The sequence below is a fragment of the Hippocampus comes genome, unplaced genomic scaffold (assembly GCF_001891065.2).
Source record: "Hippocampus comes isolate QL1 unplaced genomic scaffold, H_comes_QL1_v1.1 scaffold339, whole genome shotgun sequence".
Lineage (NCBI taxonomy): Eukaryota > Metazoa > Chordata > Actinopteri > Syngnathiformes > Syngnathidae > Hippocampus > Hippocampus comes.
This window is the reverse complement of record NW_017806854.1, coordinates 287,275-311,803: the sequence shown is the minus strand read 5'-3', so window position 1 is coordinate 311,803 and position 24,529 is coordinate 287,275. Positions and strand designations below refer to the sequence as shown.

General features: G+C 45.1%; 2 protein-coding genes across 11 annotated transcripts in view; one reads left to right on the top strand and one right to left on the bottom strand.

Moving 5' to 3' along the window:
• The window catches only part of fam49a (family with sequence similarity 49 member A), a 36,488-nt gene extending 15,671 nt beyond the window's left edge, over positions 1–20,817 (top strand). Inside the window, exons 1-12 of one of the 8 annotated variants that reach the window (XM_019858002.1) lie at positions 5,824–5,946; positions 12,720–12,773; positions 15,017–15,096; positions 16,659–16,780; positions 16,935–17,040; positions 17,114–17,250; positions 17,317–17,394; positions 17,689–17,805; positions 17,980–18,059; positions 18,349–18,475; positions 18,556–18,626; positions 18,859–20,817. In XM_019858002.1, the coding sequence (XP_019713561.1) occupies positions 15,024–15,096; positions 16,659–16,780; positions 16,935–17,040; positions 17,114–17,250; positions 17,317–17,394; positions 17,689–17,805; positions 17,980–18,059; positions 18,349–18,475; positions 18,556–18,626; positions 18,859–18,922 (975 nt within the window). In that variant the 5' untranslated portion in view covers positions 5,824–5,946; positions 12,720–12,773; positions 15,017–15,023 and the 3' untranslated portion in view covers positions 18,923–20,817. Of the gene's footprint in view, positions 1–5,823; positions 5,947–8,728; positions 8,829–12,719; positions 12,774–14,649; positions 14,730–15,016; positions 15,097–16,658; positions 16,781–16,934; positions 17,041–17,113; positions 17,251–17,316; positions 17,395–17,688; positions 17,806–17,979; positions 18,060–18,348; positions 18,476–18,555; positions 18,627–18,858 lie in introns of those variants that run through there. The other 7 variants (XM_019858005.1, XM_019858003.1, XM_019858006.1 and 4 more) reach the window with 7 other exon arrangements.
• On the bottom strand, positions 20,712–24,328 carry fbxo16 (F-box protein 16). 3 transcript variants are annotated; one of them, XM_019858010.1, is made up of 8 exons: positions 23,817–24,328; positions 23,375–23,482; positions 22,665–22,997; positions 22,399–22,569; positions 21,940–22,211; positions 21,763–21,874; positions 21,388–21,637; positions 20,712–21,196 (listed from the first exon to the last, which is right to left on the bottom strand). In XM_019858010.1, the coding sequence occupies exons 1-8, from the start codon at positions 23,820–23,822 to the stop codon at positions 21,132–21,134; spliced, it is 1,317 nt and encodes a 438-aa protein (XP_019713569.1). In that variant the 5' UTR covers positions 23,823–24,328; the 3' UTR covers positions 20,712–21,131. The 3 variants fall into 3 exon arrangements, with proteins under 3 accessions (XP_019713569.1, XP_019713570.1, XP_019713568.1); XM_019858011.1 differs by lacking the exon at positions 23,817–24,328 and having other exon boundaries at positions 22,665–22,871; positions 22,962–22,997; positions 23,375–23,519; XM_019858009.1 differs by lacking the exon at positions 23,817–24,328 and having other exon boundaries at positions 23,375–23,519.
• Positions 24,329–24,529: the final 201 nt, after the last annotated feature.

Below are 24,529 nucleotides of genomic sequence, written 5' to 3'. Positions count from 1 at the left end.
AATATCTGCAGTGCGTGCAGTTATTGCAAATCACAATAACCCGTGACAATGATTACAATAAGCCATGGCCTGCAGCCTATTGTACGTAGAAATAGATTGCATGACAGCGTCGCTCTGTAGCAAACAAAACGAGGGAACCAACCCTTTTATTGTCTCATTCATACTTAGTATACATATATGGATGAGGTGGTTCTCCGGATTTTCTCCGGGTACTCCGGTTTCCTGCCGCGTTACAAAAACATGAATGGCAGGTTCATGGAACACTCGAAATTGTCCCTAGATGTGATCGGCAGCGTGAATGGTCCGTGTGTGCCCTGCGATTGGCTGGCAACCAGTTCAGGGTGTCCTCCGCCTACTGCCCGAGTCAAAGTATTACACCTTGCTACAACCACAAAAAAAAAAAGCAGAATGTTAAAAAAATCAATAAAATCACTCTCTGAGGCTGTAAATCTAAAGCAAGGAAGCATTTATATTGAATCAGATTAGCCCGTGCGAGTGGTTTGTATGCCATACTACAGTATATCGCTCCTCAGATGATCATTCCAAAACGGCTTTCCTGGTGCAGGGGAGAGGAGGTTTCTCTTCTGTTGGCGCGCAAGCATGTTGGCGAGCCCCACCCGCCACTGCAGTACGATTCCCCTCTCTGGCTGACACGCAGCGGCAGATCCACACTGCAGAACAGAGCAGGCCTGGCTCTGCATACCAATCAGTGAGCGAGGGCGACACTCCATGACTGAGCAAGAGAGGATGCATGGAGTGCAAAATCAGAGAAGCAAGGAGGAGGAGGGAAGATGGGGAGAAGGGAAAAAAAATCTCCTCCACTTCTCGTCTTTTTCTTTGGAGTCAGCTTGTCATCCCGGCCCAGTTGAGCAGGCGAGAGCGCCGCGGTTCATGAAAAGGGGATTCTCCCTGGCAGGCTTTCCCTGTCTTGGGGGCGCAAGACGAAGAGGAAGGGGGAGGAGGGTGGCGAGAGTGAGCTCCTGGCTGCACACGCCTGGTAGTCAGGCGTCGGCTGCTTTGTCTTGATAACGGGGGTGGCTGCTTCTAAAAACGGAAGAGCCATTGATTGAAGTCTTGCGAGTGTGTCTGATGTGAGGAGCTCGGGGAACGGCAACGCTCATCGGGAGCCGAGCAGGAATCACAATTTGCCTAATTCATTTTTCTTCGCTATTTGCGGACATAAAAATGGAGAGAGCAATGTTAGTGAGAGGAAGATGTCTAGTCATAAATGAGTTCCAAAAGAAGTATGAATCGACTTTTTTTTTCTCCAAACAATGTATACTGTGTATACAGTTTACGAGTGGTCCCTGACCTTTTTTGAGTCACACACTAGTTGAGACAAGTACATGCTGTTCACGGACCGGCAACCATTTTTTTCCCTTGCTTTTAATTTCCCAGTTTGAAAGTGCTGGTACTGACAACAAAGAGTCATTAAGCATTTGATCAATCTAGATTTTTTATTTTATTTTAATCTCCAACAGTGTTATTCTACTGCATGACAAACGTATGATAGATGGATGCTGACATTTGATCGGCGGCAGTTTTTCATGCTTGGAAAGCCAAGCAGAGGAATCAGTGATGGGGAACCTGTCAGGACGGCAGCAGATATTCATCTTCATCAGCTGTGAGGAGCAAAAAGGTGGATTCGCCTCCGTCATGCTTAGCCAGAAGCCCGTTTCCACCATTTATGTATGGATAGTAGGAAGAAGCATCGTAGGTCAAAATCATTGAATAGCTTTTTTTTTTCATCACCAGCAATTCACAGCTGCCTCTTTTCTCAAGACCTTGATTTACTTTCATCTTCTGCCTCATTTTTATTCATGCCTCGCAGCGCCTCAGCATGGCCATTTTTCTGCTTTTAACCTTGAGAGCAAGCGGAGACATTTCAAAACGGAGTCTTTTTTTTTTTCTCAGTGGAAAACATACAGAAGATCAGCCACTGACGCTGCCTTGCGTTTTGTTGACTTTCACTTGACGGAATGGGGGCGTTTTGCTTGAGGCCATTGTCAAATGAAAATGCCATTAGTGGACCTGTTGAATGTAATCCATTGTTGATAGGATTCTAAAAAAAATGTGAGCAAACAACAAACAACAATTGCCTGATGTTATGATAGACTGATAGGCTGCAGTTTATTCAGGAAAAAATTTTGCATATGACTCGGATGCAAGAGGCCATCAGGAATCTTCATCATCGTGTTTTTGAGCGAGTGTCGCGGTGCACATTTCTGAGCTCTCCACAATTTACAAATGGGGACAAAGAAAATCCAACAGCGTCTGATTGCGTGTTAGCCTTGTCAAGCGGCGCTTGACAAGCTCCTGCCGATCTCGTTTATTTTAGTGAGCGTTTTGCGTACAGGATGGGCTTGTGCTGAAAAAGACGCACATCAACAACACACACACACAGAGGACTCCTTATTTTATCCGCCACAGTAGTAGCTTCCACGGTCACATATGGCGAAGCAGAAATGAATTTTTGGCCACTTATGTTTTTCTTCTGTTTTTGAGTATTATGCAAGAAAATTTGATTCTCTGCCGTGATGGGAGACGCTTCATCCAGCAGGGCCTGCATTACATAATTCAAGCGCGGAGTGAAATAGTTCATGTATATTTCAGGGCTGATACATTATTCACTCGATGCAGGGTGCTGTTTCTTTCTCCCTTTCTATCACTTTGTCTTTTTAGAGTTAATGAAGAGCACATCTCGACGAGTGGGCAGCATTTCCACCTCGCATCCCGGGAACGATACTCTTGGAACATTATTGGTCTTGAAAGATTTCTATGCGGGAGCGAGCTGTTGTCAGGGCTTCTGTCACAAGTTGAACGTTTTCCTCCCACAAGCGGCTAATCAGCATGCGAGCGTGCTCGGAGGAAAAGGCAAATGGGGGCCGGTCACCGCAACAAAGCAGCAGCGTTGGCATCTGACAGCTGTATGGTGCCGGGCAAATATATGAGACCACTCTATTTGCCCAAAGTGGAGTCGAACTGTGTGCGAGGATGGACTTTTTTCTTTGGGTATTTTTCATAAATGCTTGCCGGTAGAAATGGGCATCTGCACCGATGTGGGAGCGAAAAGCGGCTCTCAAATTCCCTTTAAATTCAGCGGTCTACGAAGAAGAAGCGGAAACAGACTTGCTGGAGTCCATGCAGAATATGGACATGTGCAAAGCTCTTTTATTAGGACCTTTCCTTCCACCCCCGTCTGTGTGTGTTCCACCCCAACCACACAACTCTTATTCCACTGTGATCAGTTTCTCAGAATTGCAACACTTCCAAACCTAGCAATGACTCCACGAATAAATAGCCATATTTAATCAGGGTTTGTGTGACCCGAATAATGATTTTCCATCACTTCATCGACTCGTTCAATCTTCTCTTCATTGTACTTCCAGATGGATGGACGAATCTCTATTCTTTTGATCTAACAGTGTGACGCAGTGCAGTTCTCATATGCAAAACGATTCACTCGGGGGTTGCATGACATTAGCGAAGGAAGCTCTCCCTCATTCATGCAATGCAGTTGTGCCATAAGTTTAGCATCATCTAATTCACAAAGCCCGTTGATGTCGTTTTATCCTTTTAAAGCCATATGACAGATGCTCTTCTTTCAAAACCTGCACCAAATAGGATAATTGCATTTACGGCTCTTCCTATCGAAATGTTTTACGATGCTCTGAGGACAGACTGTCCTCACTTTTGGGCAAGTCTGACTTGAATTATTGCACACGTTCTTCTTTCACTGAGCTGATGTATAGCTTGGCCTTCCTTTGCCTTGATCCTCATTCGAACAATGTCACTGTGAAATGGTCTTTGTCTCATTTCGAAGAACATCTTCTCGAACTCTTTCATGTCCACAGCTCTCGTTTTGCTCCAAGTCCGTCTCTGAGTCTGCCTCTTGCAAAAACAATGCAATACATACAATCCTGCAAATTGCAAGTGCATATACAAGTAGGTGTTGAACACACATTAGACGCGGCATAGAGAGATACTGCAGCTGATCAGTCACAGCATCATATACGGTTCTGGACAATCCAATCCGATCCTACACAATTCATATTGGTCTCGGCATCAAGCCACGTTTAGGGAAAACCAAGGTCATGAAGCGGCAGCTCGGTGAAAAGGGTTGAGCGGTCTGTATAGGCACACATGCGACAGAAAAGGAGACAGACAAAAGGGGTGGAGAGGAAGGATGGAGCAGGGGTTATGACCAAGATAATCAGATGAGACTGTCCACCAACATCCAACAACTGCTGCAAAGTCTGCAGGGCCTGGTAGATCTGAGAAAGGCTGTTTACTGTCAAGACGCAGTCTGAGACAGCACAAAAGCAATGCTGGCGCTTAATTGCGGTCACACTTCAACTGGCTTTTTACTTCAACGCCCCAAATAGCTCCAATTTCATATAATTGGACATATGTTGTGACATTATTAGCACTTTTCTTGAACATTTCAGCAGCCTGCAGTGGGGTCTGAGTTGGTCTGTGAACCAAAAAACCGAACGCACGACAACAGATGAAATCAATTCAAATGCATCTGGTCCAATGGAATAAAAAGCGTTTTAATTGCAGACTAGTTGGGACCTCGGCATGCAAACCCAGAGAACCAGGTCGTGAGTAAACACTGAAATGCGCTACTGCCACCTAAAGGCTCAAATATATTAATTCAACACTATCGCTTAGTTCCATTTCATCCACTTTAATTAATATCTTCCAATGAATGCAGACCCATGAGGATCATATTGATTAATTTATACCGTTTAAAAAAAAAATCACACAATTCAGTACATGCATGTACACTGTCCCTCTGTAATGTGTTTTTTCCCATTCTTTTAACAATTTTAACCCTTATCGTTAAAAGGGGGGGGGGGGTGGCTTTTGCCCCACTTTTGGCAACAATACAAAAGTACGCCACTAGATGTCAGTATTGGATGAAAAATAATACCAGTACTTTTTTTCAGTCCCATGTTACTTCGACTTAGAAATGTCATTTATCATCATAATGAAACAAAATATCAGTGAAACTGCATGCATAAAATTACATACATGCATACATACACAACGCTATACATAAATATACTTTAAATAATCAGATTCTTGCAACGAGCTGGTTCCCATCAGCAAGTACAATACAGTATACACTTCGCCTGGCTGCTCGCTTCTATTCAGTAAATCAGAGCCCAGAATATAAAAAAAGACAAGAATATAAAAACATTTTAACTCACGAAGGCAGACGTTCATACATATACTGCGTGAATGTGGCGCGTGGACATGTCAGCAAAGGCAATTACTCCCGATCGTCAGTGTGGGGGGTAGTTATTGTGTTAATCAGCCCCGCTGTTTTGTAAAAAGGGAAGTACAGAACGGCATGCTCTCAGACAGGCTCTCAGAAAAGATTTATGTTGCTGTTTGCTTTCACACATGATGAGTGGGCAGGCACGCCACAGACTATTAACAAACAAGCCATTAAAAAGTATTTTTTGCCCTGCATGTTGCTGTCAATAGGAATCTTTATGCATTGCATCCCTCAGGGCAAAGTATGCGCACAATGTCCAAACATGTTCACAACTGTAACATGTGTGTGTGTATGTGTATGTGGGGCGGGGGGGGGGGGGGGGGCACTACAAGCTCACCACAACTGGAATTCTGTGTGTGTGTTTATATATATATATACACACACACACACATATATAAAAACACACACTTGTACTGAGGCGAGTGAGTGACATTTAATTGGCTAATTTTGCACTGTCCCTAATATGGACCAATCACAACTTGAATGGGCGGGATTTAGCTGTTGGACCGTTTTTTTCTGTGTTTTTCTGAGACCAGAGGGCGTGGTCTGCGCTGTGACTGAAAGCTGGACCGACAGAGTTACCAAGGTCGCCGAAAAGGGCTACTCACGTACTTTTTCATTTATTACCTGCTTCAACAACTCCGCAAAGACACAAAAGGGTGAGTTTGCTCCCTACTTTTATGTCACTTTTCCCCCGCTTAGATTGCTGTGCTTTAACGCGCTGGTTACTTTGCCAAATGGTGTGTATCCCCTCGCTGTCAAATGAGCTCACATGGGAAGAGATGCCGGCGAGGCTAACCCGCTAGCTTCCATTAGCCTCCTCAAGCTCTGCAATGATCCAAACGTTCTGTTGAATCGGCTGCACGGATCATAAAAGATTGCTCCTCGTGCTTCTTGTGCCCTTTGGCCACTTGCGTTTTATCATCGGTGTAATTTCGCTCTTTCTTCACAACACGCTTGGTTGATGAGATATTCTGAGATTTAGCTCATACATTCAATATAAAAAAATTCTACTCCCCTACGTTTGTTTAATTCTAAATGCTTCGAATTGCTACTAGCAAGTTGTCAACATTTGATTTGGAACCACTAGTCCTGCCAGCTATGTTGAGGACGTCCCAAGAGGATACCATGATTGGCTGGAACGCGCAGATGACTTGTTGCTCTGCGGTGAAAAGGGCTCAAAGTCGTCCAAAGCCAGTGAAAAGCCTCCAGTGTGCTTGTCGGTGGCGATGTATGACTGCAACAGCTGTCTCTCTTGGCGTAGGCTGTTCTCAAATCTGACCCTTGGGATATTAGTCAAAGAAGCGCACTTGTACTACATTCACGATTCATCATTTTCAATCCATCTCTGCTCTTATTAAAAGAGGCGTTGTGCATTTTCACAATAGCGTCAAAATACCCCAATAATAATAATAATCATGCTTGTAAACTCGACCCGCCCTATTTGTGGTATTGCTGAAATCAACCGGTTTGCCTGGTGCAAGTGTAACAGCCCTCATCTCGCCTCCCATACTGCAGGGCCAATGGTGAGTACAGATTTCTTTACCATGATGACTCAGCGGAAGCAATACATCTAGACAGCGTGGATTCTGTTTGCTTCGTGGAGCCAGCAAGAGCCGCCGAATTACACTTGTCAATTTGAATCTTCTCCCCATGTACTCTGAGTCCTCTGGCTTCTCTCCACAGTCCAAAAGCACGCCTGTGGGGTAAATTGAGGCTAAATTGTCCAGGCGTGCATGTGAGTGTGACACGTTTGTCTATATGTACCACGCGATTGACTGCCTGTCAAATAAACTCAAACAATCCAATCTCTGCCCCAAATCTTTACGCCGATTTTTCTACACAGGCCAATGTAACTGCAGACTCGCGCATCACTCCGTTTAGAAATAAGTTGCCACCATGCCGGCGAGCCAGGAAGAAATATTGCATAACGGACCTGTGAAGTTCCTAAATTTGGAATCGTTTCACATGTAAAAATGAAAATTAAAGTGCAACATGTCTTCTTCCAAAGCAGAACTAGCGCAACAGCACATCTATGACCGCAGACACGCGGTATCATTGTTTGCTAATTTAATATAGCCAACCTACCCGCTAGAATGTATTGTCATGACTACATTAGTACCAAGAATAGACGTAGCCGCTGGTGCGCTTTCTTAAACAAACAGTAACATAATGGATGTGGAATTTTAATAATAATAATTTTAAAAAAGTTATTTCAAGCTTTGCCTGTGATGTCTATTTTATGTCACGATTCGACCACTGCAAAGTACTGGAATGTGCCAACAAATCAAATGTGGGTTCTTTTGTATACATTCTCGACTGAAATGCTGCGCTCTATAAATCATGCTTTTCATGGTTCTCCGTTTACCAGAATGGCAGCCTTCGGTTGGTGGGAGAGCAGAAAGCAACAGCTGCAGTTCACAGCAAGCAAGCATGTGTGTGCGCAAGATTGCTTTCTTTCACCAATTTCACTTTGTCTCCAATTGCAGCATTTACGGAACGCTGCTCAAATGTGACTGGACAGAAGCTCCTGTGGATGAACCACATCTATCTTGGATATGTTGGAGCCAATTTTTGCAACATGCGCACATTCTGAGACCAAACGTGAAAGCGATGACGTTCAATTTTGTCACTGGGATGGAAAGATGATCAACTTGTTTCACAAGCAAAAACACGTTTTGGGGTAGAGCTAGGCTAAGATAATCGTGTTGGTTTGATGTGAGGTCAGCAAATAGCTCGGGTGTCGTTGCCTTTTTATCGTAACAAACCAGTTGCAATTTGGACAAAGAGTGTGTGTACAATTGTCAGCCTGGCGGACGTTTTTGTTGTTGTTTTTCTTTTCGGTTCATTGTGAGTTCTCGTTCACTTGTCTCACAGCCTAGTGGGAGACTTTGACCGAAACAAAAAAAAAACAGGATGTAGCATCTTCACGCCTACTCACAGAAGTGACAGTTTTGCCCTGTTTTGTTGCTGCGTCAAAGATTGCCTGAGGAAGGCACAAGGGGGAGGTTTACCTTTTTGTGCAGTAGGCTTTGTAACATGAAGACTTTTTTCTTCAATATTTAAAAACTGTTCCATCAAATTCATTGAATTTGCAGCTATGATATGAAGCTGGGTTGGTTGTGATTTTTTTCAAGAGTTTCTTGATGTTACTTAATAGATGAAATAAATTCACCAATGCCTAGCTGAGAGTTAATTTGGATTAGCATCTCATTGCCCGTACTAACGAGGATGCGAAGCACTTTCGCAGTTTCTTAGTTATTTTTATTACTTTTATTTTATCGGCAGTCACCTCCTGTTTCCATTATCCTCTGAGGAAATGACTCGTGTACCTGTACTGTATAGTAAACCGTAAATGTGTCTCAGCGTGACCCTGACAACCAAAACCGGCTGCGGCAAGTTTCTCTTCCCCCCCCCACAAAGTGGCTGTCAGCTTGTCTTTCCCACTCTGTGTGCAACTACGCTGCCTCCTGACCCTGCACACTTCCTGCTCATGTTTCACTTTTATGCACCTTCTTGTCAAGCGAGACAACAGCTCTCTGTGAGTGTTTTTCAGCCTTCTTTATGCTCTCGTTGCCCACTCGTGTACAGGTGAAGTGCATGTAGTGTGCTGGATTTATGTAGCTTTTTTAGAGGGGTTGTTTTTTATTTTGTTCCAGTGACTGGAATATGAAAGTGATATTTGGTGCAGGACCGTTTGGCAAGCCACGTTTTGGGAGCTCGTCAATATTTACGGCGGTGATCCGTTTGGAACAGGTGCCTTGAAGATGCAGGAATTTTGACATGCTCGTTTTTGTCAACCAGAATTTGTAGGTTGCATTTCGTTTAATGTTGCTGTAGCGTAAGAATTTCTCAATCGGGTCGTGAGCATATTGAGCAGCCAATTGGAACCTTTTCAGCCCCATGGCAGACAAAGCACTCTGTGGTCTCTTAAGTCCCGATGTCATCTCAGTCCATTTTCAAGTGATTAGCACTGAGGCTCTCACATCATGACCATCGTTTACCAGAAGCTATAAACAAGTTTGTTTTGGTAGCCAACACCCTTGAGTCTGCCCTGGCATTGCCTGCCTTGTTTTTATTGAAAAGTTCCCAAAGGGTTCTTTGTGTGTGTGTGTGTGTGTGTGTGTGTGTGTGTGTGTGTGTGTGTGTGTGTGTGTGTGTGTGTGTGTGTGTGTGTGTGTGTGTGTGTGCGCGTGTGCGTGAACAACAATAATAACGGTAGCTGTGTGATAACGTTTGTTTGGTCTGTGATAGGAATTCCAGTGGGAACGCTAAGGTAGCATTTATTTCTTAGCGCCCATCACCAAGACATGGTCGCATGCTAACATCACTAAGCACCACCCATCAGAGGATTCTTGAACACTTGCTTCATGTTCTCATATACACGCAAGCATACGTCGGCATGGTTCCCTTTGTATCTGCGGTCCTGTGCGCGGCTTGGGAGAACAGAAGTGGCATTGAGCAGAGGAGTCGGAGGAATTTTTACGCTGCAATGGTTGCTCGTGGTCAGACGGCCACTCTGCCTCCTCCTCTTCAAATACCAAGCGGCCTCCTTTACTTTCCCTCTTGCCCCGGCTTGTTTTCCTCTCCCTATTGTTCATTGTAACGCATCTCGCCAGGGTCTCCACGCTCACTTTCTCCTCGTGACACAGTCCGGTGTTTACAAAAGCCTTACCGAGGTGTTTAAAATGTATTAGAAAGCAGAATACAGTGTACGAACCCAGGGCATGGGTGTACAAAAACTATTTGTTAACTGAGTGGTGGCAGTGTGATGGTGTGGGGCTGCTTTGCTAGCTCAGGACAACTTGCTGTGATTGATGGGACAATTAATTCTGCTGTCTAGTAGAAAATCCTTCAAGAAAAATTCCGAACACAGCCGCAAGTCCACCTTAAGGTTTTGGAGTGGCCGAGTCAAAGTCTGGATTTGAATCCAATCGAGCTGCTGTGGTGTGACCTTAAATATGCAGTTCATGCTAGAAAGCCCTCCTGAGAGAGGGACAGTAGTGAGTTTGTAATGAGTCAGTTGAAGATTAGGCATCCTGTTGTCACTGACTCAAGTGTGTGGTTATACAATGGCTGGGCTGTGCTTTATACGGACAAAACGATGTACATGTATTCAGGAAAAAGCTTTGCTGGGTGTATTTAAGAGACCCCCCCCCCCCAACTCCCTCTGTAAAGGGACCTCCCTAAAGTGTGTGGCTATTAGAGCAAAACAGTTGAATCCCGTTCCGGTGTTTGAAACGGATTATAGGAGGAAATGATAACGTGTGAGCGATACGGCGCAGAGAAGTAAAGCTGCCATTGTGATGTTGCAAGGCAGGTTTCCCCTTGTTGCTCTCGCACTACAACGCAGCCTCCACCAACCCACCCAACCCGTGCCCATATTAGGGCAAAATGTAAGCAACCTCCTGGCAAACGTGCTCAACCCCCAACACGATACGCTGTCACATTTGCTCCAGTGAAGGGAACCCATGAGAGGCCACTGCTCCCCTAACCCAATTTGAAGGCCCATTTCCGCTGCCACAAAAAAAAAAACTCATAGATTTAAAAAAATAATTGCTAATGTTTTTGGTGTGTTTGTTTGTTTATTTAAAGGGGATTAACTTAAGCAGCGCTTGACCAAATGCTGCTTGAGGGTTTTAATAAAAAGCTGGTCTTTTAATTTGTGTCGTTTCATGAGCCGGGGTTCCCACGGTGGCAGCCAACAATGGCCACTGCTGCCCCTAAATAACGGTGACGCCCAGTCACTAGTCTTACACCATATTGTGCGATATATGTTCATTTCATGCATCAGTCTTGTGGTAATTTTGGCGGGTCTTCACCTTGTCATGCAGCGATAATGACACGTTTGAACATGAACGCTTTCTGAAGTCCCTCGCTAGTTTTCTCTCACCCATTGAAAAGCCCCCCTGAGCTGTAACCAATCTGTCAGCCAATCGTAGGCTGTCGTCATGCAGAATTGCAGACATGACTCGTTACAGTCGCAACAGCCTTCCAGCCTATTGAACTTGAACTCACCCGACCCTTTTGTGACCGCTTGCGTTTGAAGACTACAACTCCTAATGAGCCACATGGGTCCCCTTCTCGCATCTCCTGTATGGCTACTGTACGTCTTGCTGATGCTAATGTTTGGTTCTCTTGCTGCAGAAGGAGGGGTTGGGGGGGGGGTTGTCCCACATAGTAGGACTGGCACTGACTGCGTTATTTGTGCACAAACGATCCCCTTGCGTGACCTAGAACTGACCTGAAGTTCTTCTGCTGGATTTGATGCTCAATCATGTAAATAATTGATTTCCATGTTCAAAGCTGAACATCTGCAAACAGAACAGCTGTCACGCTATGTGGCAGTGGGAGCAAAGTATGGACGATCAAGGCAGCCGCTTAAAAAATAGTATATATAAAAATATAAATGCTCTCCGCTCTCCAGTATATCGATATTGTGATTTAAAACACCTGCTGTGAAGACCGGCAGCTATGCTCGCGGCTGTTCTTACTTTCTCCCTAGAATGACAGTTATTTTGTCGACGGTGAGTTTAAATATTCATCTTGTCTGTCTGCTGGCAGTCCATTTGAACGAAGTGGCATAGAAGTGAACGTGAAAGAGGAAAAGGAAGTCAGCAGGGTCGAAATAGGAAGGAGAAGAGCCTGTCTGCGGACGGGATGAGCTGCAGCGAAAGTGGAAAATGGGACGTGGTTTAAGGAGTCAAATGTTTGACGATGGAGCATCTGTTCGCTTCGGTGCCCAAGCCAGGCTCTCCACTTGGCATTTTGGCAATGCTGCAATTGTAAGAAGTTATGCGTGAATGTGTGCGTGCCTCGCGTGGCGTGCGGGTGACATGTGTGAGACGATAGAAAGCAGCAACACACTATCGTAGCCTTGTAAGGAGAGATGGCTTCATGCGATCAGGGTTTTTGGGGTCGATCGGCGATGAGAAGGTTTGGAAAAAAAAACGATACTCGGCATGATCGACTCGATCAGTTCGGTGTCAAGTCTAAAAGAGAGCATCCACTGTGAGCACCACCAATTTATCTTGCACACATTAGCTCACAATTCGTCTGGTTTCTCTTCCCACCCCTGAGGAGTTGCATTGCATCCCAGTGACCATTAGGAGCCGGGCCATTGATATTTGATACTTCAGTGGACAAGAAGCAGGCGGAGGCTTAATCAGCTCTATTTTGGATACAGTGGAGTCAATTTCAGTTTTGAATAATTCAGTGATGTGTGCATGTGCGCGCTGTCTGAACGCGTGCATGAGTCAGGAGGAAAAAAAAAAAAAAAAAAGAGGGGGAAGTGTGTTTCATGCGGAAAGTTGATCGCGGGCGGCAGATGCACATACTTGTTAAACGCCCTGTGTGATTTGTTTTGCTTTCCAGTGTCGTTTGCCCTCAGACCACGTTGTTTCAAGCCATTTGTTTTTCTCTCTTGTTTCAGAGAAGGACAACACGGATGATCTTGACAGCAACCTGAGGTCCTGCACCAGAGAAGGTAAAACACACCGACGAGTAATGCAATGCAGTAAGTCAAGAAATGTGTGGCCCTTCCGCCTGTTTTGCAAGTGTGAATCAAACCCATTTGTTGATGATCAACTCACGGGAAATATATAAGAGCTGTAATCAATTGGACAATGAATCACACTGACCTTTAATCACATCATTTGATTAAGCAAGATGGCACAAAGAGCAAGGATGACTTTTGGCACTCCTGTGTATTTCGTTTCACAAGAGACTGTGTACATCGCTTTCGTTGAGACATTTTCAACATTAAATCCTCATTGCAATTGGTTTGAAGTTTTTTGTTTTGTTTTGTTTCCCTGAGGTGTCATGAGCATGAGTTTAAAGTGATTTTTAACGCAAATGCCGTTTTCATCAGGTGTCGAACTTCAACCTAACGTTTCACTTTCCTTTTAATTGTGACATGCTGCAACCACATCAAGACTGCCTCAACTGAAGCCACTAGAATCCCCCCTTCCCCCCATTAATGCACAAACATGCAGTGACATTCTTTTTGTTCCCCAAGGGGTTCATTTTAATTCTGTTGTTTAGGAAGTGACATAATTGCATTCCAACAGAGTGGAAAGACTTTTGAGATCTTTCTGAAGGGGAATTTTGTTTAGTTTGTTTTTTTTTCTTCAGATCTGGTGTTAAAATAATGAAACTAATTACATGGTTTGTTTAACTGCCAGCTCATCCAGAAGTGGGGCAAACCAGTTGTTACCTGAGGGTAGTTAAAATCCTGCCGGACTCGTAACAAAATTAAGTGAAGCAGTGGAGGAGCATGTTTGAAGCCGCAGGCGGTAGACCACATCCACGCCAGTTCAGCCCACCCCCCCCCCAACCCCTAAGAACCTCACAAAATCGAATCAGCACTGCCCCCTTCTGGTGTGATCACGCATTTAATCAGCTGGGGGGCGGGGGGGGGGGGGGCTGGTCTTGAACTTGCATCGTAATCCAATCCAAGACTTGCCTGGGAATCAAAGCTATATCTGTAGCAGTCTGCAGAATGCAGTTTTGTTTCATGAAGATGATGATTTGTCTGAATGTGTGGAGAGCTCAGCACGAGGAATGAATAGCAGGACTGACTTTAGTCGTGGCTTGCTGAGGGGCCGCACAGAGAAATGCAGTGTGATCATCATGTGCCCACTGGAAGCACACTATGTCTTTTGTTGTGACTTCACACTGTCATTTGATTCTGGCAAATTGCATCTTTGTGGAGGCAAAGAAAGACTCACTCTCTCTAGAAAGCTGCTCAATGTGCAGTTTCATTGACCGTCCCCGCTTTATTCCCTTCTCGTTTCTCAGTTGACATTTTGATGACGACTCAAGCCGCTCGCCACGGATTGCTGTTCAAACTCAATGACGCCGTTCCCATTTTTAGCCATGTGACGTCCGACGTGACGCGTCCTCTTTTCCATGGCCTGAGCTCGTGCCGGCGACAGTCCAATGAAATTGCTCCCTCCTTCGCGGACTTTTGCTTCCAATAAAATATTTATAGAGAAAGTGCCATTTAAGTCTCGGCCGCGCGGCTTTGTTTAAAAAGGCCCTAATCCAGAAAGGATCCGTGCAATTTAGTCTAGAAGTGCCACACGGTAGACTGTCAAAATAGTTTGGGTGTGAAACCTATTTTCAGCAATTAAAAAAAAAAAAAAAAAGAAGGCTTTTATTTTTAAGGATAAATGGTGAAATTCTTCAGCTTTGTATTCATCTATTCAAGCCTCCATTTTTTTTTTTTTGTGGTGACATTGTACGCACAAAATCCGATTGCTCATCTTGGTAAATCCTACAGTGACCAGCACCATGAAAATTTTTCATGTACTGCCTGCATTCATTTGTTTTGTGTGTTTTACGACTATTTTGCCCATCAGGTTTGCTGGGATGGGTAACCTGCTAAAAGTCCTTACAAGGGAAATAGAGAACTATCCCCACTTTTTCCTGGACTTTGAAAGTAAGTCTGGCAGAGGAGTGGTGAAAAACGGGTGGAAAGAGGAGAAGATTATTTCCTTTCTGTTTGCAGGTTTCCTTCATGCTTTCTCTTCGCACAGACACGAAACTCGACTCTCAACTCCAATCCGCCGTTTCTGATTCTGTTTAAAAAAACGTTTAAACATCACTTCCGCTTTTCTTCCTTTTTCCTCCTCCCCCTGTGTGTCTGTTCTCTCTCTCTTTCTCTCTCTCTCTCTCTCTCTCTCTCTCTTCACTCTTCTCTCTCTCTTCTCTCTCACTCTCTTGCAGAAGCCAAATGGGGAATCTGTTAAAAGTGCTCACTTGCACCGAGCTTGAACAGGGGCCAAACTTTTTCCTTGACTTTGAAAGTGAGCATAGCCTGTCTTTCTGTGAGGCCAAAGTCATTTTTCCGAAATCCCTCCCTCTCTACTCGCAAGAGCTCAAGGGTCAACGTATTCCCCTTTTGGATTGGCCGACGATTCTCTTTTTTGGGGGGGGTCCGACGCTGATTAAAATCCAGCCTTTGTTGTCATAATTGATTTTGGTATGCTTTCCAAATTCTTTTCCCTCAATCCGAAATTGACTGAAAATTGAGTTGACCCTTGACCTTAGCAGTCTGCTTTAGCTCTCTTGTGCATGTGTGCTCTGCTAGTTTGGGAAACAAGCATTGGTGTAATCCAGCGATGTGTTATCAATTATTATTATTTCAATTGCTTTTTTTTTTTTTTTTTAAGGTACCGGTATTCCTATATTGGTTGTTGCCATGAACAAACTCCATTACACTCAATGAGAGCCTGTGAACAGCAAATAATAAAGTACTCACTCCATACACATATGTCAACTGTAGGCGGGGGCTACAATGAATGCTTTAAATTGATTGACAGCCTTTTAAACTGCCCGTAAGTAACGTCATTTGACTTTGATTGGAAACCAGATTTTTCTTGCCCCAGAATTATGTCTCCACTGCGGCATTTCATCCAACCTCGGTCTTTGTTTACCCGGTAAAGAGGAAATGATGGGGATAACGGGAAGGATTTTGAAATATAAAACAGACGCCAGTCAGGACAGTCGGAATGTCAGCGATTGGCTATATTTACAGGAGCGAGTTTGGCTCTCCGTGGCTGCGACGAGCCGAGATTTAAAATGACATCAGGTATTACTGTTCGACTTGACCCCATGCTCGCTCACACTTTGGTGGTCGATTTCCCCGTAGTGTGAGCGAGCCATGTTGACAGGATACGGGATGTCACTCACCAGCCGCAACTTTGGTTTCATCTTGAGTGAGTGTGCAGGCCTCGTTTAGAATTGTGCTGCTCTAGACATGGTCAAAGGAAATTTGTTGACCAAAAAAAAGGAAAAGAAATATCAACTTGCTAATGGACATTAGGTAATGAAACGAAAACACAAGACACAAAATACTATTTTGGGACACATAATACGCAAGTGAGAGGAAGGATTTTGTCCTCTTCTGCTGTCATATTTGCTGTCGCATGTCTTGTCCGGGCTGCCGTGGAAGCACACGCGTTCACTGCAGTCGAACATTTCGAGTTTCTCCAACCTGATGAGCGTGCCATTTCTTCAGCTCTTGGCTTGATTTGCGTTTGTGGCGCCAGGTCACGTGCCAAGAGCTGAAAATGGTTCCTGCAGTGAAGTGGCGCTGTAGATTTCTTTTTTTTTTTTTCCGTTCTGCTGTACGTTTTCGCACGTCATTGGACAGTTGGCCAAATTATTTCAGTGGTGAAAGCATTCAGCATACTTTCCCCTTTCAGCCTTTCGTGATCATATCATTGTCTTTTAAACCTGTCTCAATACTCGGTGCTCAACTTGAGTATAAATTTGTACAGATTCCCACTGAACTGCAATGCTAATCGACTGTCAGCGTCGGTCCATATATATCTGCGTGTTTGCTTTGTGTATGTCTCCACTTTAGATGCGCAGCCCACAGAAGGAGAGTGTGAAGTCTGGAACCAGGTGAACGCCGTCCTTCAGGACTCCGAAAGCATCCTGTCAGGTCTGCAGGCGTACAAAGGAGCCGGACAGGAGATCAGAGATGTGAGGAGACCTGCGACCACCTTCAAATCTATTTTTGTCCGCTAACGTGTCGATGATTATGAACATTTCAATGTATAGTCAAACCTTGAGCGGCAATGAAGGCCCCCCCCCCCTCCCCTCTCATGCTCATATGGGTATTGTATTTTCTCTTTAGGCAATCCAAAACCCAAGTGACTTCATGCTTCAGGAACGAGCCTGGAACTCAGTGTGCCCTCTTGTCATCAAACTCAAGAAGTTCTACAGTTTCTCTCTGCGACTAGGTGTGTGGCAGCGTCGGGACCTTTTTCGGGTTTCAGCAGAGACCAACAGTCGGGATTTTATGTTTGAGTGCAGAGGAGGCTCTAGGGAGTTTGTTGGAGTCCCTGACATGTCCACCCTGCACACCCACCCAGCACCTCGAAAAGGAACAGGCGCTGGCCAAACAGTTTGCAGAAATCCTCCACTTCACTCTGCGCTTCGATGAGCTCAAGGTGCCAAACGATGTGATGTACGATTTTGTCCTTGGCAGCTTGACTCGTTGATTGTTTTGACCTCAGATGAGGATTCCCGCCATCCAGAATGACTTCAGCTACTACAGAAGAACCATCAGTCGAAACCGGATCAACAATATGAATGTAAGCTGCTCCCACACACAATGAATAGCGTGAGCTCCACCACCAATCATGAGTCATACTTCTAAGACTGACCCGCGACAGGATGCCGTCTTGACCGCGGCGCATTTACAATCGGGATTCTCGAACATGTTGAATGTGATCATTTTCCCAGCAGTTCCCATTCCATCGAGACGTCCGATAATCTGGCCTCTGCCGACCTTGCTCGGTGGTTTCTCGATGGTCTCCCAATCCAAAAAGCAAAGATGAGTTTGCGTTTTGTTTTTGAAGCATTTTTCTTTCATTGTGACTGTGCAGCTGGATATTGAAAACGAAGTGAATAACGAGATGGCCAATAGGATGTCTCTGTTTTACGCCGAGGCCACGCCGATGCTAAAAACGCTCAGCAACGCAACCACAAACTTTGTGAGCGAGGTAAGATAGCTTCATTTTAGTAATTCCCGCGTTGCAAGCGATGTCGAAAATATTCACTAATACATTCATTGTTTGCATTGTTCATCACGCGCACCATACATTTTGGTTGTTTTGGCATTAGACGTCAAGTGATCATATTTTCTATGATCGGTTTTGATTTGCGTCATTTTGCAGAACAAAACTCTTCCACTGGAGAACACGACGGACTGTCTGAGCACCATGGCCAGCGTCTGTAAAGTCATGTTGGAGACACCGTGAGTTCATATAAGAATGGCGCATTTGCTTTTATTTTGACAGAGCCATTTAGCCCAAAGCAAAACAATTTTTCAAAAATGAAATTAAGGTTAAGGTTGATGTATTTTAAGGAAATACAGAAAACAGGAACAAAGTAGCATATTTCTATAGCACTATAAATAATACAGAGAAACGAAACGGGTGAGAAATAAAGGCGCGGGCGTGCGTGTATTTTAGAGGCCATTGGCTCCATCCCACACGCTTGAAAGACATTTTAACGGAAACGTACACATCACCTTCTGTGTACAGGGAATATTCAAGTCGTTTTAGCAGCGAGGACACTCTCCTATTCTGCATGAGGGTCATGGTCGGCGTGATCATTCTCTATGACCACGTCCACCCCAACGGTGCCTTCAACAAGTCCTCCAAGATCGACGTAAGTCCAACCCGCGGAACCACACGCTCCACGCGTCGCCGCGCTGCGATTCAGCCCTCACGTGATGATTGTCTCACCAGATGAAAGGCTGCATAAAAGTGCTGAAGGACCAGCCTGCAGACAACGTCGAAGGCCTGCTCAATGCCCTCAAGTAGGTCGCTGCCTTTTTGCACACACTCATGTTCAATTCAGGGGTGGAGGGAGAAAAGTACTTGAATTGAATACTCATTCAAGCATGTTAAAATGCTCAAGAATAACAATTAAAACCACAAAACAATTTGTTTAGTTGGCCCGAAAACAGCTGGGATAGGCTGTGGCACGCCCGCGACCATCCTGAGGATTAAATAACGCACGTGTGTCTCTCTTTTTTTTTTCCTCTCCAGATTCACCACAAAACACCTGAACGACGAGTCCACTCCCAAAAACATCCGGTCGATGCTCCAGTAATTTGAAAATGTTTAATCTTATCAAAATGAAGAGGATGGATGTTCTGACCTCAAATTAGATGGACATGTTTACATTATTTAAAAGACCTGTTAACACTTTGCATATAGTCCTTCTCTCCGGGTTAAAGGTGCACTCGACGACAGGAACATTTCCCGCTTTGATAATTAACAGCTGAGAAAGCATTTCTCACTCCTGTCAGCCTTACTTAATCGGGGTTTCGTCTTAAAATCTCCCACTTTTTTCACGCGCTTCCTTACACGCACACAAAACGGTCAAATATTTGACTTGCCAGCCATTTGTGGACAGAATGAGATCAATCAAAGACTTGGCGAGCTGCGGAGGGCGGTGAGGGACCGGCGGCTTGTATGGATCGGCACAAGGATTCTCACGTTCACGTTTTTTTTTTCTTTGCCCCGTCCTGGAGTACATGTTGATGTGAATCTCGAACTGCACATTGCATGTGTGTGAGAGGATAAGATAGCATGTACTCCACACAATCAATAATGCGTGGCGCTTTCACCGATTTGCTTCTTTTGTTTGCGTAAAAAAGAAAGTCAGGCCAAAAATGTGTTTAAATTATGCTTGATGTATTTTTTTACCTAAACACTCCCTGCCCAACCCCCCCGGTTTGTGTTCTTATTTCACTCTGGTTAATATATTGATCACTTTTGAAAGATTTTTTTATGCCTTGTCTGTGTGTGAGGGGAAGGAATTAATGTATTTGTAAATTATTACCAAGATTTCTTTTTTTTTTTTAATGTTATGAATTTGTATTCCGCTCCCGTCCCCCAACTGTCTTTTTATTGCCTTAAAACAAACATTTCGATTCACTGTAACTGTCTTAAAACGGATCTGCTGTGTCCAACGTCATGTTGATGGCAACTGTCATTGATCATGGGGTCATGAGACCAGCGTGTTCTTGGCATTTGCTGATGGAGTGACTCGGAATCAGCTCGGTTATCAAGCCTTCTTTTATCGCTCATCCAGCTGGTTCCGCTAACATTGCATCAGGGAGCTCCTCAAACGAGACTGGACAATCACATCATTGGTGACTGTTGGACTTCATTTAAATTCGGTGATTTTTGTTACGATCTGACTTGATTGCCATTTCAAAAGCCGTGATTGCCATTTCAAAAGCCGAAGTCAATTGAATCGCGGTATTTGTAATAATATGTTCTGTGTGAGCGTCACGCGGCCGAAGCCAGAAAACGGGTGAGCCGCGACGTTCGCAATCCGAGCCCGTGGGCACTGTGACTTCAATTTCAGTCGACAGCAGGGGGCAATAGGGACAAAAATAGCAGCCCCAAACATGGATAGAAACGGCTGCATTTCTCTGCTTAGTTTCTCCAAACGCTTTACAAATTAGGATACCGTGTTTGAACTGGTGGCAGCATGTCGAACGTATTATTGCAAAGATTTCTTTTTTTGACTTTCACTTTAAGCCTTAAAGAGCAAGCATCATGAAACACCCCAAAATCGGAATTACATTTGACTGAAGCTACACTGTACCTGTTTATGATTCAATTCTAAGTCACTGAACACTCGGATGTCTCGTTCATTCTGGACACTGTCTTGTGCGATATCATTTGTATGCGGACACGTGAGCCATACTTTTTAGATTTGACATAATGTGTTCATCTGTGTCATGACAACATGTAGCTTTTGCCGTCATGATCACGAGACATACCAAAACATCTCCTGTGGGCCCTTGATATGCTACTGTGTTGAATGCAGGACTGGGTCAAAACATGTTTGTTTCTTGTTTTTTTTTTCTTTGGGGTGGGGGGGCGGGGGTTAAACCGTTTGTGGATTAGTTTATGAAGTCAATTGCCTCGGCTTTGTATTGTTTTGCTGAATGGGTTGTGTGAATTGGATAATAAAGGTGGTACATTTCATACTCCCCTCGCTTTATTAAAAGATATGAACATAGTTTGCATCTTCATCTTTTGGCACACCAATCCAGAGGTGGTAACATCCAGATCCTGAAAAGTCACAGTTTGGCTCAGTTGCTTCTGCTTAAGTGCTGGTTGACCTGCCGGTTGAGGAGGAAGCAGCTGTGGCCAAAGCCAAACTGTGGCCGGGTTGCCCATCTCTGCAAGGATCCAAATCACCTCGGCCGTTCGGTCTTCCAAAATGAGCTCTCGCAGCAATCCTATGCCTCTAAATTTAGCTGTGCTTTCCTTAGTCTCCCTGCAGGTGGCCATGCGTGTCAGTCCACGTAGTGTGTGAGTGACAGAGGGAGAGTCCAGGGCTGAAACTCAAACAGCGGTGCACCTGCAAGAGGAAGTCATGTTGGACAGAGTGAGTTTTCTCAATCTTATGTATTGGAAGTAACACAAATGAAGGTCAAACTCGGGATGTAATAGAAACTAACACAAAAGCACACTACTTTTGAACACGTTGTTACCTCTTCATTTATTTGGGCCATTTATTCCTTGCTCTGCGTTGACACGATGACGACTTACTGGGAAGACTCCTGTTGGAGCGCTGGGAAGCCCTGAGCGCTTCCACGCTCAGCCTGGGCACCGTCGTCCTCACTGGACCCGGACGCTTCCCGGCGTTGCAACGGACCTGGCGCAGCAGGATCTCTCCTTCCTCCTTGGTGATGGGGTAGTTGTGAGTGTGAGATGCCCACTGGGGTCGAGACTCGGTCTGAAGAGGAGGAGGAGGAGGAGGAAAAGGAGGCTGGGGTCTGCTGCTTGAAGTGAGGAACATCTGTGGGAAACAAAGGAGACAATATCTTGAAGAAGCATATTTTTGGCCGCTTCTTATCTTCGCCGTGTCGGGGTCATGGTCACGGGGGGGGTTATTGTCGCAGTGATAAATGAAGCGTGCTTTACCAGTGATTTGGCTTTCCGCAGTTTGTAAGTGGTCTCCGACACCGTTTTCTGTCTCCTGTCGTCTGGCTCCTCCGTTTTACGCCCACATGTGGTTGCTCTGCTTTTCGTCTTCCTGGAGACGCACAAGAGTCTTGATCGACATACGCCCAGAAACCAGAAAGCTGCTTGCTGCCTTACGCCGCGCTAGTTTGTCCGACAGGGTCCGAGTTGTCCAGGTAGTTGAAGCGGACGATGTCTTTGGGACATCTGTCCGAGTCTCTCCAAGGTGGAAGCACAGTTGCATGCTTGTCCTTTTTGAATCTGCTCCTGGACGTAACTCCGACATCCTGGTTGGTGGATCCCTGAAGCCCCTCACTCAGGGAAACCCCTTGTGACACGTCCTCACGCCTCCCGCCGACTCCTGCTGCATCTTGAACCGCTGTCTGCTGCTGTGGCCAGGCGGCCTGCAGCTGGGTGATATGTTTCAGACCACAACGTTTATGCTCAAGGGCTACCATTGATGGACACGTGAGCCAGGCATTTGAATAATAAAATAATGTATTCTAGGTTATCATCCATCAATAATTGATTTGTTATTATTAGGTGAAGCAAATACACAATTGTTTCCTCAGAAAATAATCCTGATTTCTTGGAGACCTTTTTGGTCGGTGCAGCGAGCAGAATCTCTTGCACGCTGTTGATGTAGTGCCTCTTCCACACACCCTGCTCAAACACCGTAGGGGAGAAGCTGATGAACCAGCCGAGTCTCAGACACTTGGGCATCCACAGCTGGTCCAGTTCCACGATGCTTTTCCAGTGCCAGCTCACCTGTCCTCACGGGAACAAACCCTCCGTCAAGCATTGCATTGGGGCATGTTTGTCACTTGCCTTTTTTTTTTGTGTGTGTGTTGCTTCCTCCTTACCCGCGCACAGCGACAGAGGCTGCGTGGGTCCAAGAAGGAGAAGATGTAGAGGCAGATGGCTCTCGGCAGCAGGCACGTGAAGTCAGCGGCCAGCAGGGGGAGCTGTCGACTCACGCAGCGCTCGACAAAGCGGAGCTGCTCCTTGGAGCAGCCCTCGACGAAGTCGCGCAGCACCAACCTCCTCTGCCTGTCAGACCACCTGGCAAACTGACGAGCACGTGAAAGGTCATCAAATCGAGACGCCCCACCGGAGTCTGAGCACAAATGCACACGCTTGACGCTTTTGAATTCACGTACCCACTTTGCTAGAAGGCTTCGCCTCTCCTCAAAAACCTGAAAGAGAGAAAGTCACACGGATGTTCATTTTCATGTCTTTTTGTTTCGGTTGCTGTTTGTGGGTTCATGGTACATGTAATGCATTTCTGTACTTGACAGTCAAAGCAGTCATTAGGCACTTTAATGCAGTCACGTGTATGAGATCTACATGGGGCCAATGCAGAGAAATTGATGATTGGATCCATTTCTCATCATTTTTCCCTTGTGTTTACACTCTGTGCTATTATGTTTCAGGGCAAAAATGCTGTGTGTTCATTGCTGTAGCGTGACCTTGTGTTTGTGACATGAGGTATGCGAAACTTATTTGCCATCTTTTTGCTGCGCTTCATCCACCCAAAATGCCATCTTATGGGGACGATTCTTCATTTCCTGACCTTGCTGTTGGACAGAGAGTGGTTCAGAGGTGTCCAGGCGCTCATCTTGGTCTGCATTCTAGCAGGACTTGCAGAGGGCCTCGTCGCATGCAGCATCTTCTTGCTCATCTGGAGACACGGCAGTGATAACATGTTCAAACAAACACATGTTCAGGGCATTTGAGTTGTCTTTTCCCACACGTGTGAGAGTCTGCTCAGCCAGCCGTACGTCTCCCATTGTGAGACGAAGCATGCATTCTGTCAGGGCTGTGTTGTTTTGTTTTGAAGCCATTGTTACCTGTAGGACACATTCCCATAGTTTCAAATGGAAAATTCCAATTCCTTCTTGATGTTGCAAACTTTGTGCGTGCGCGCGCGCGCGCGCACACACGTGGATTTTGTTGCAACGGACTCTGACATACACATGACTACCTACGCATACACGCTCTGTGATTAAACTCACCAACATTTCAGGCAGGATGAATAAATCCAAGATCTAAACACATTGTTACTTCTCTTAACTTCGCTCCATGGCTTGAGCATCCAACTGAATAACCCGACCTCCCAATTCTCCTGTGCATGGTTTACATGTTCCCATAGTAACCGTGACTGTGCTTTCCGTACACAGACTGGCTGCCAGAGCATGTCACGTACCCAGGGGGTGCTGGGGTGTGTGCACTATGAAGGCGTCAGTGGTTCAAATGTTGTCAAAGAAGCTTTGATGCTGCAGCTGCACACGATTGGCAAGATTCTCACTTTATTCTCACAATTCTGAGTTGAAAGTGACATTAAACCCCTAACCCTAACGCCTAACCAAACCATAAACCCAAAACCCCAACCCTAATCCTAACCTTAAACCGAAACCTTAACCCTAACCTCAATAACCCTAACCCAGGCAATTATTTTCCCAAGGGGGCCAAATGAGAAGCAGAAATATCGTGGAGGGCCAGGGCAAAAGTTTGAAATCGCAAAGATTGCGAGCTAAGCAAAGTTGGTTTTATTTATTTAATTTTTGGTTTGGTTTAGTTTTTTGTTTTTTTTTTTGTGGCAAGGGGACTCTTTTTTTTAAATGCGCTTCATGTACTTCCGGGTCATTTTCAGGGTAACTGACAACAACATGGAGCATTTTCAACCGTTGGCGAGTTTAATGGAATTTTACTCTGAAATTGGCCTGCA

Bases quoted from the DNA above. Each gene is read 5' to 3' on its own strand.
- fbxo16 (XM_019858009.1), bottom strand. From the start codon at position 23,506: ATGTTATCACTGCCGTGTCTCCAGATGAGCAAGAAGATGCTGCATGCG. The intron at 22,570-22,664 runs GTAAGGAGGAAG...CCGTGAGGACAG, and splicing joins GCCTCTGTCGCTGTGCGCGG to GTGAGCTGGCACTGGAAAAG. The intron at 21,197-21,387 runs GTAAGTCGTCAT...TTCCTCTTGCAG, and splicing joins CTCCAACAGGAGTCTTCCCA to GTGCACCGCTGTTTGAGTTT.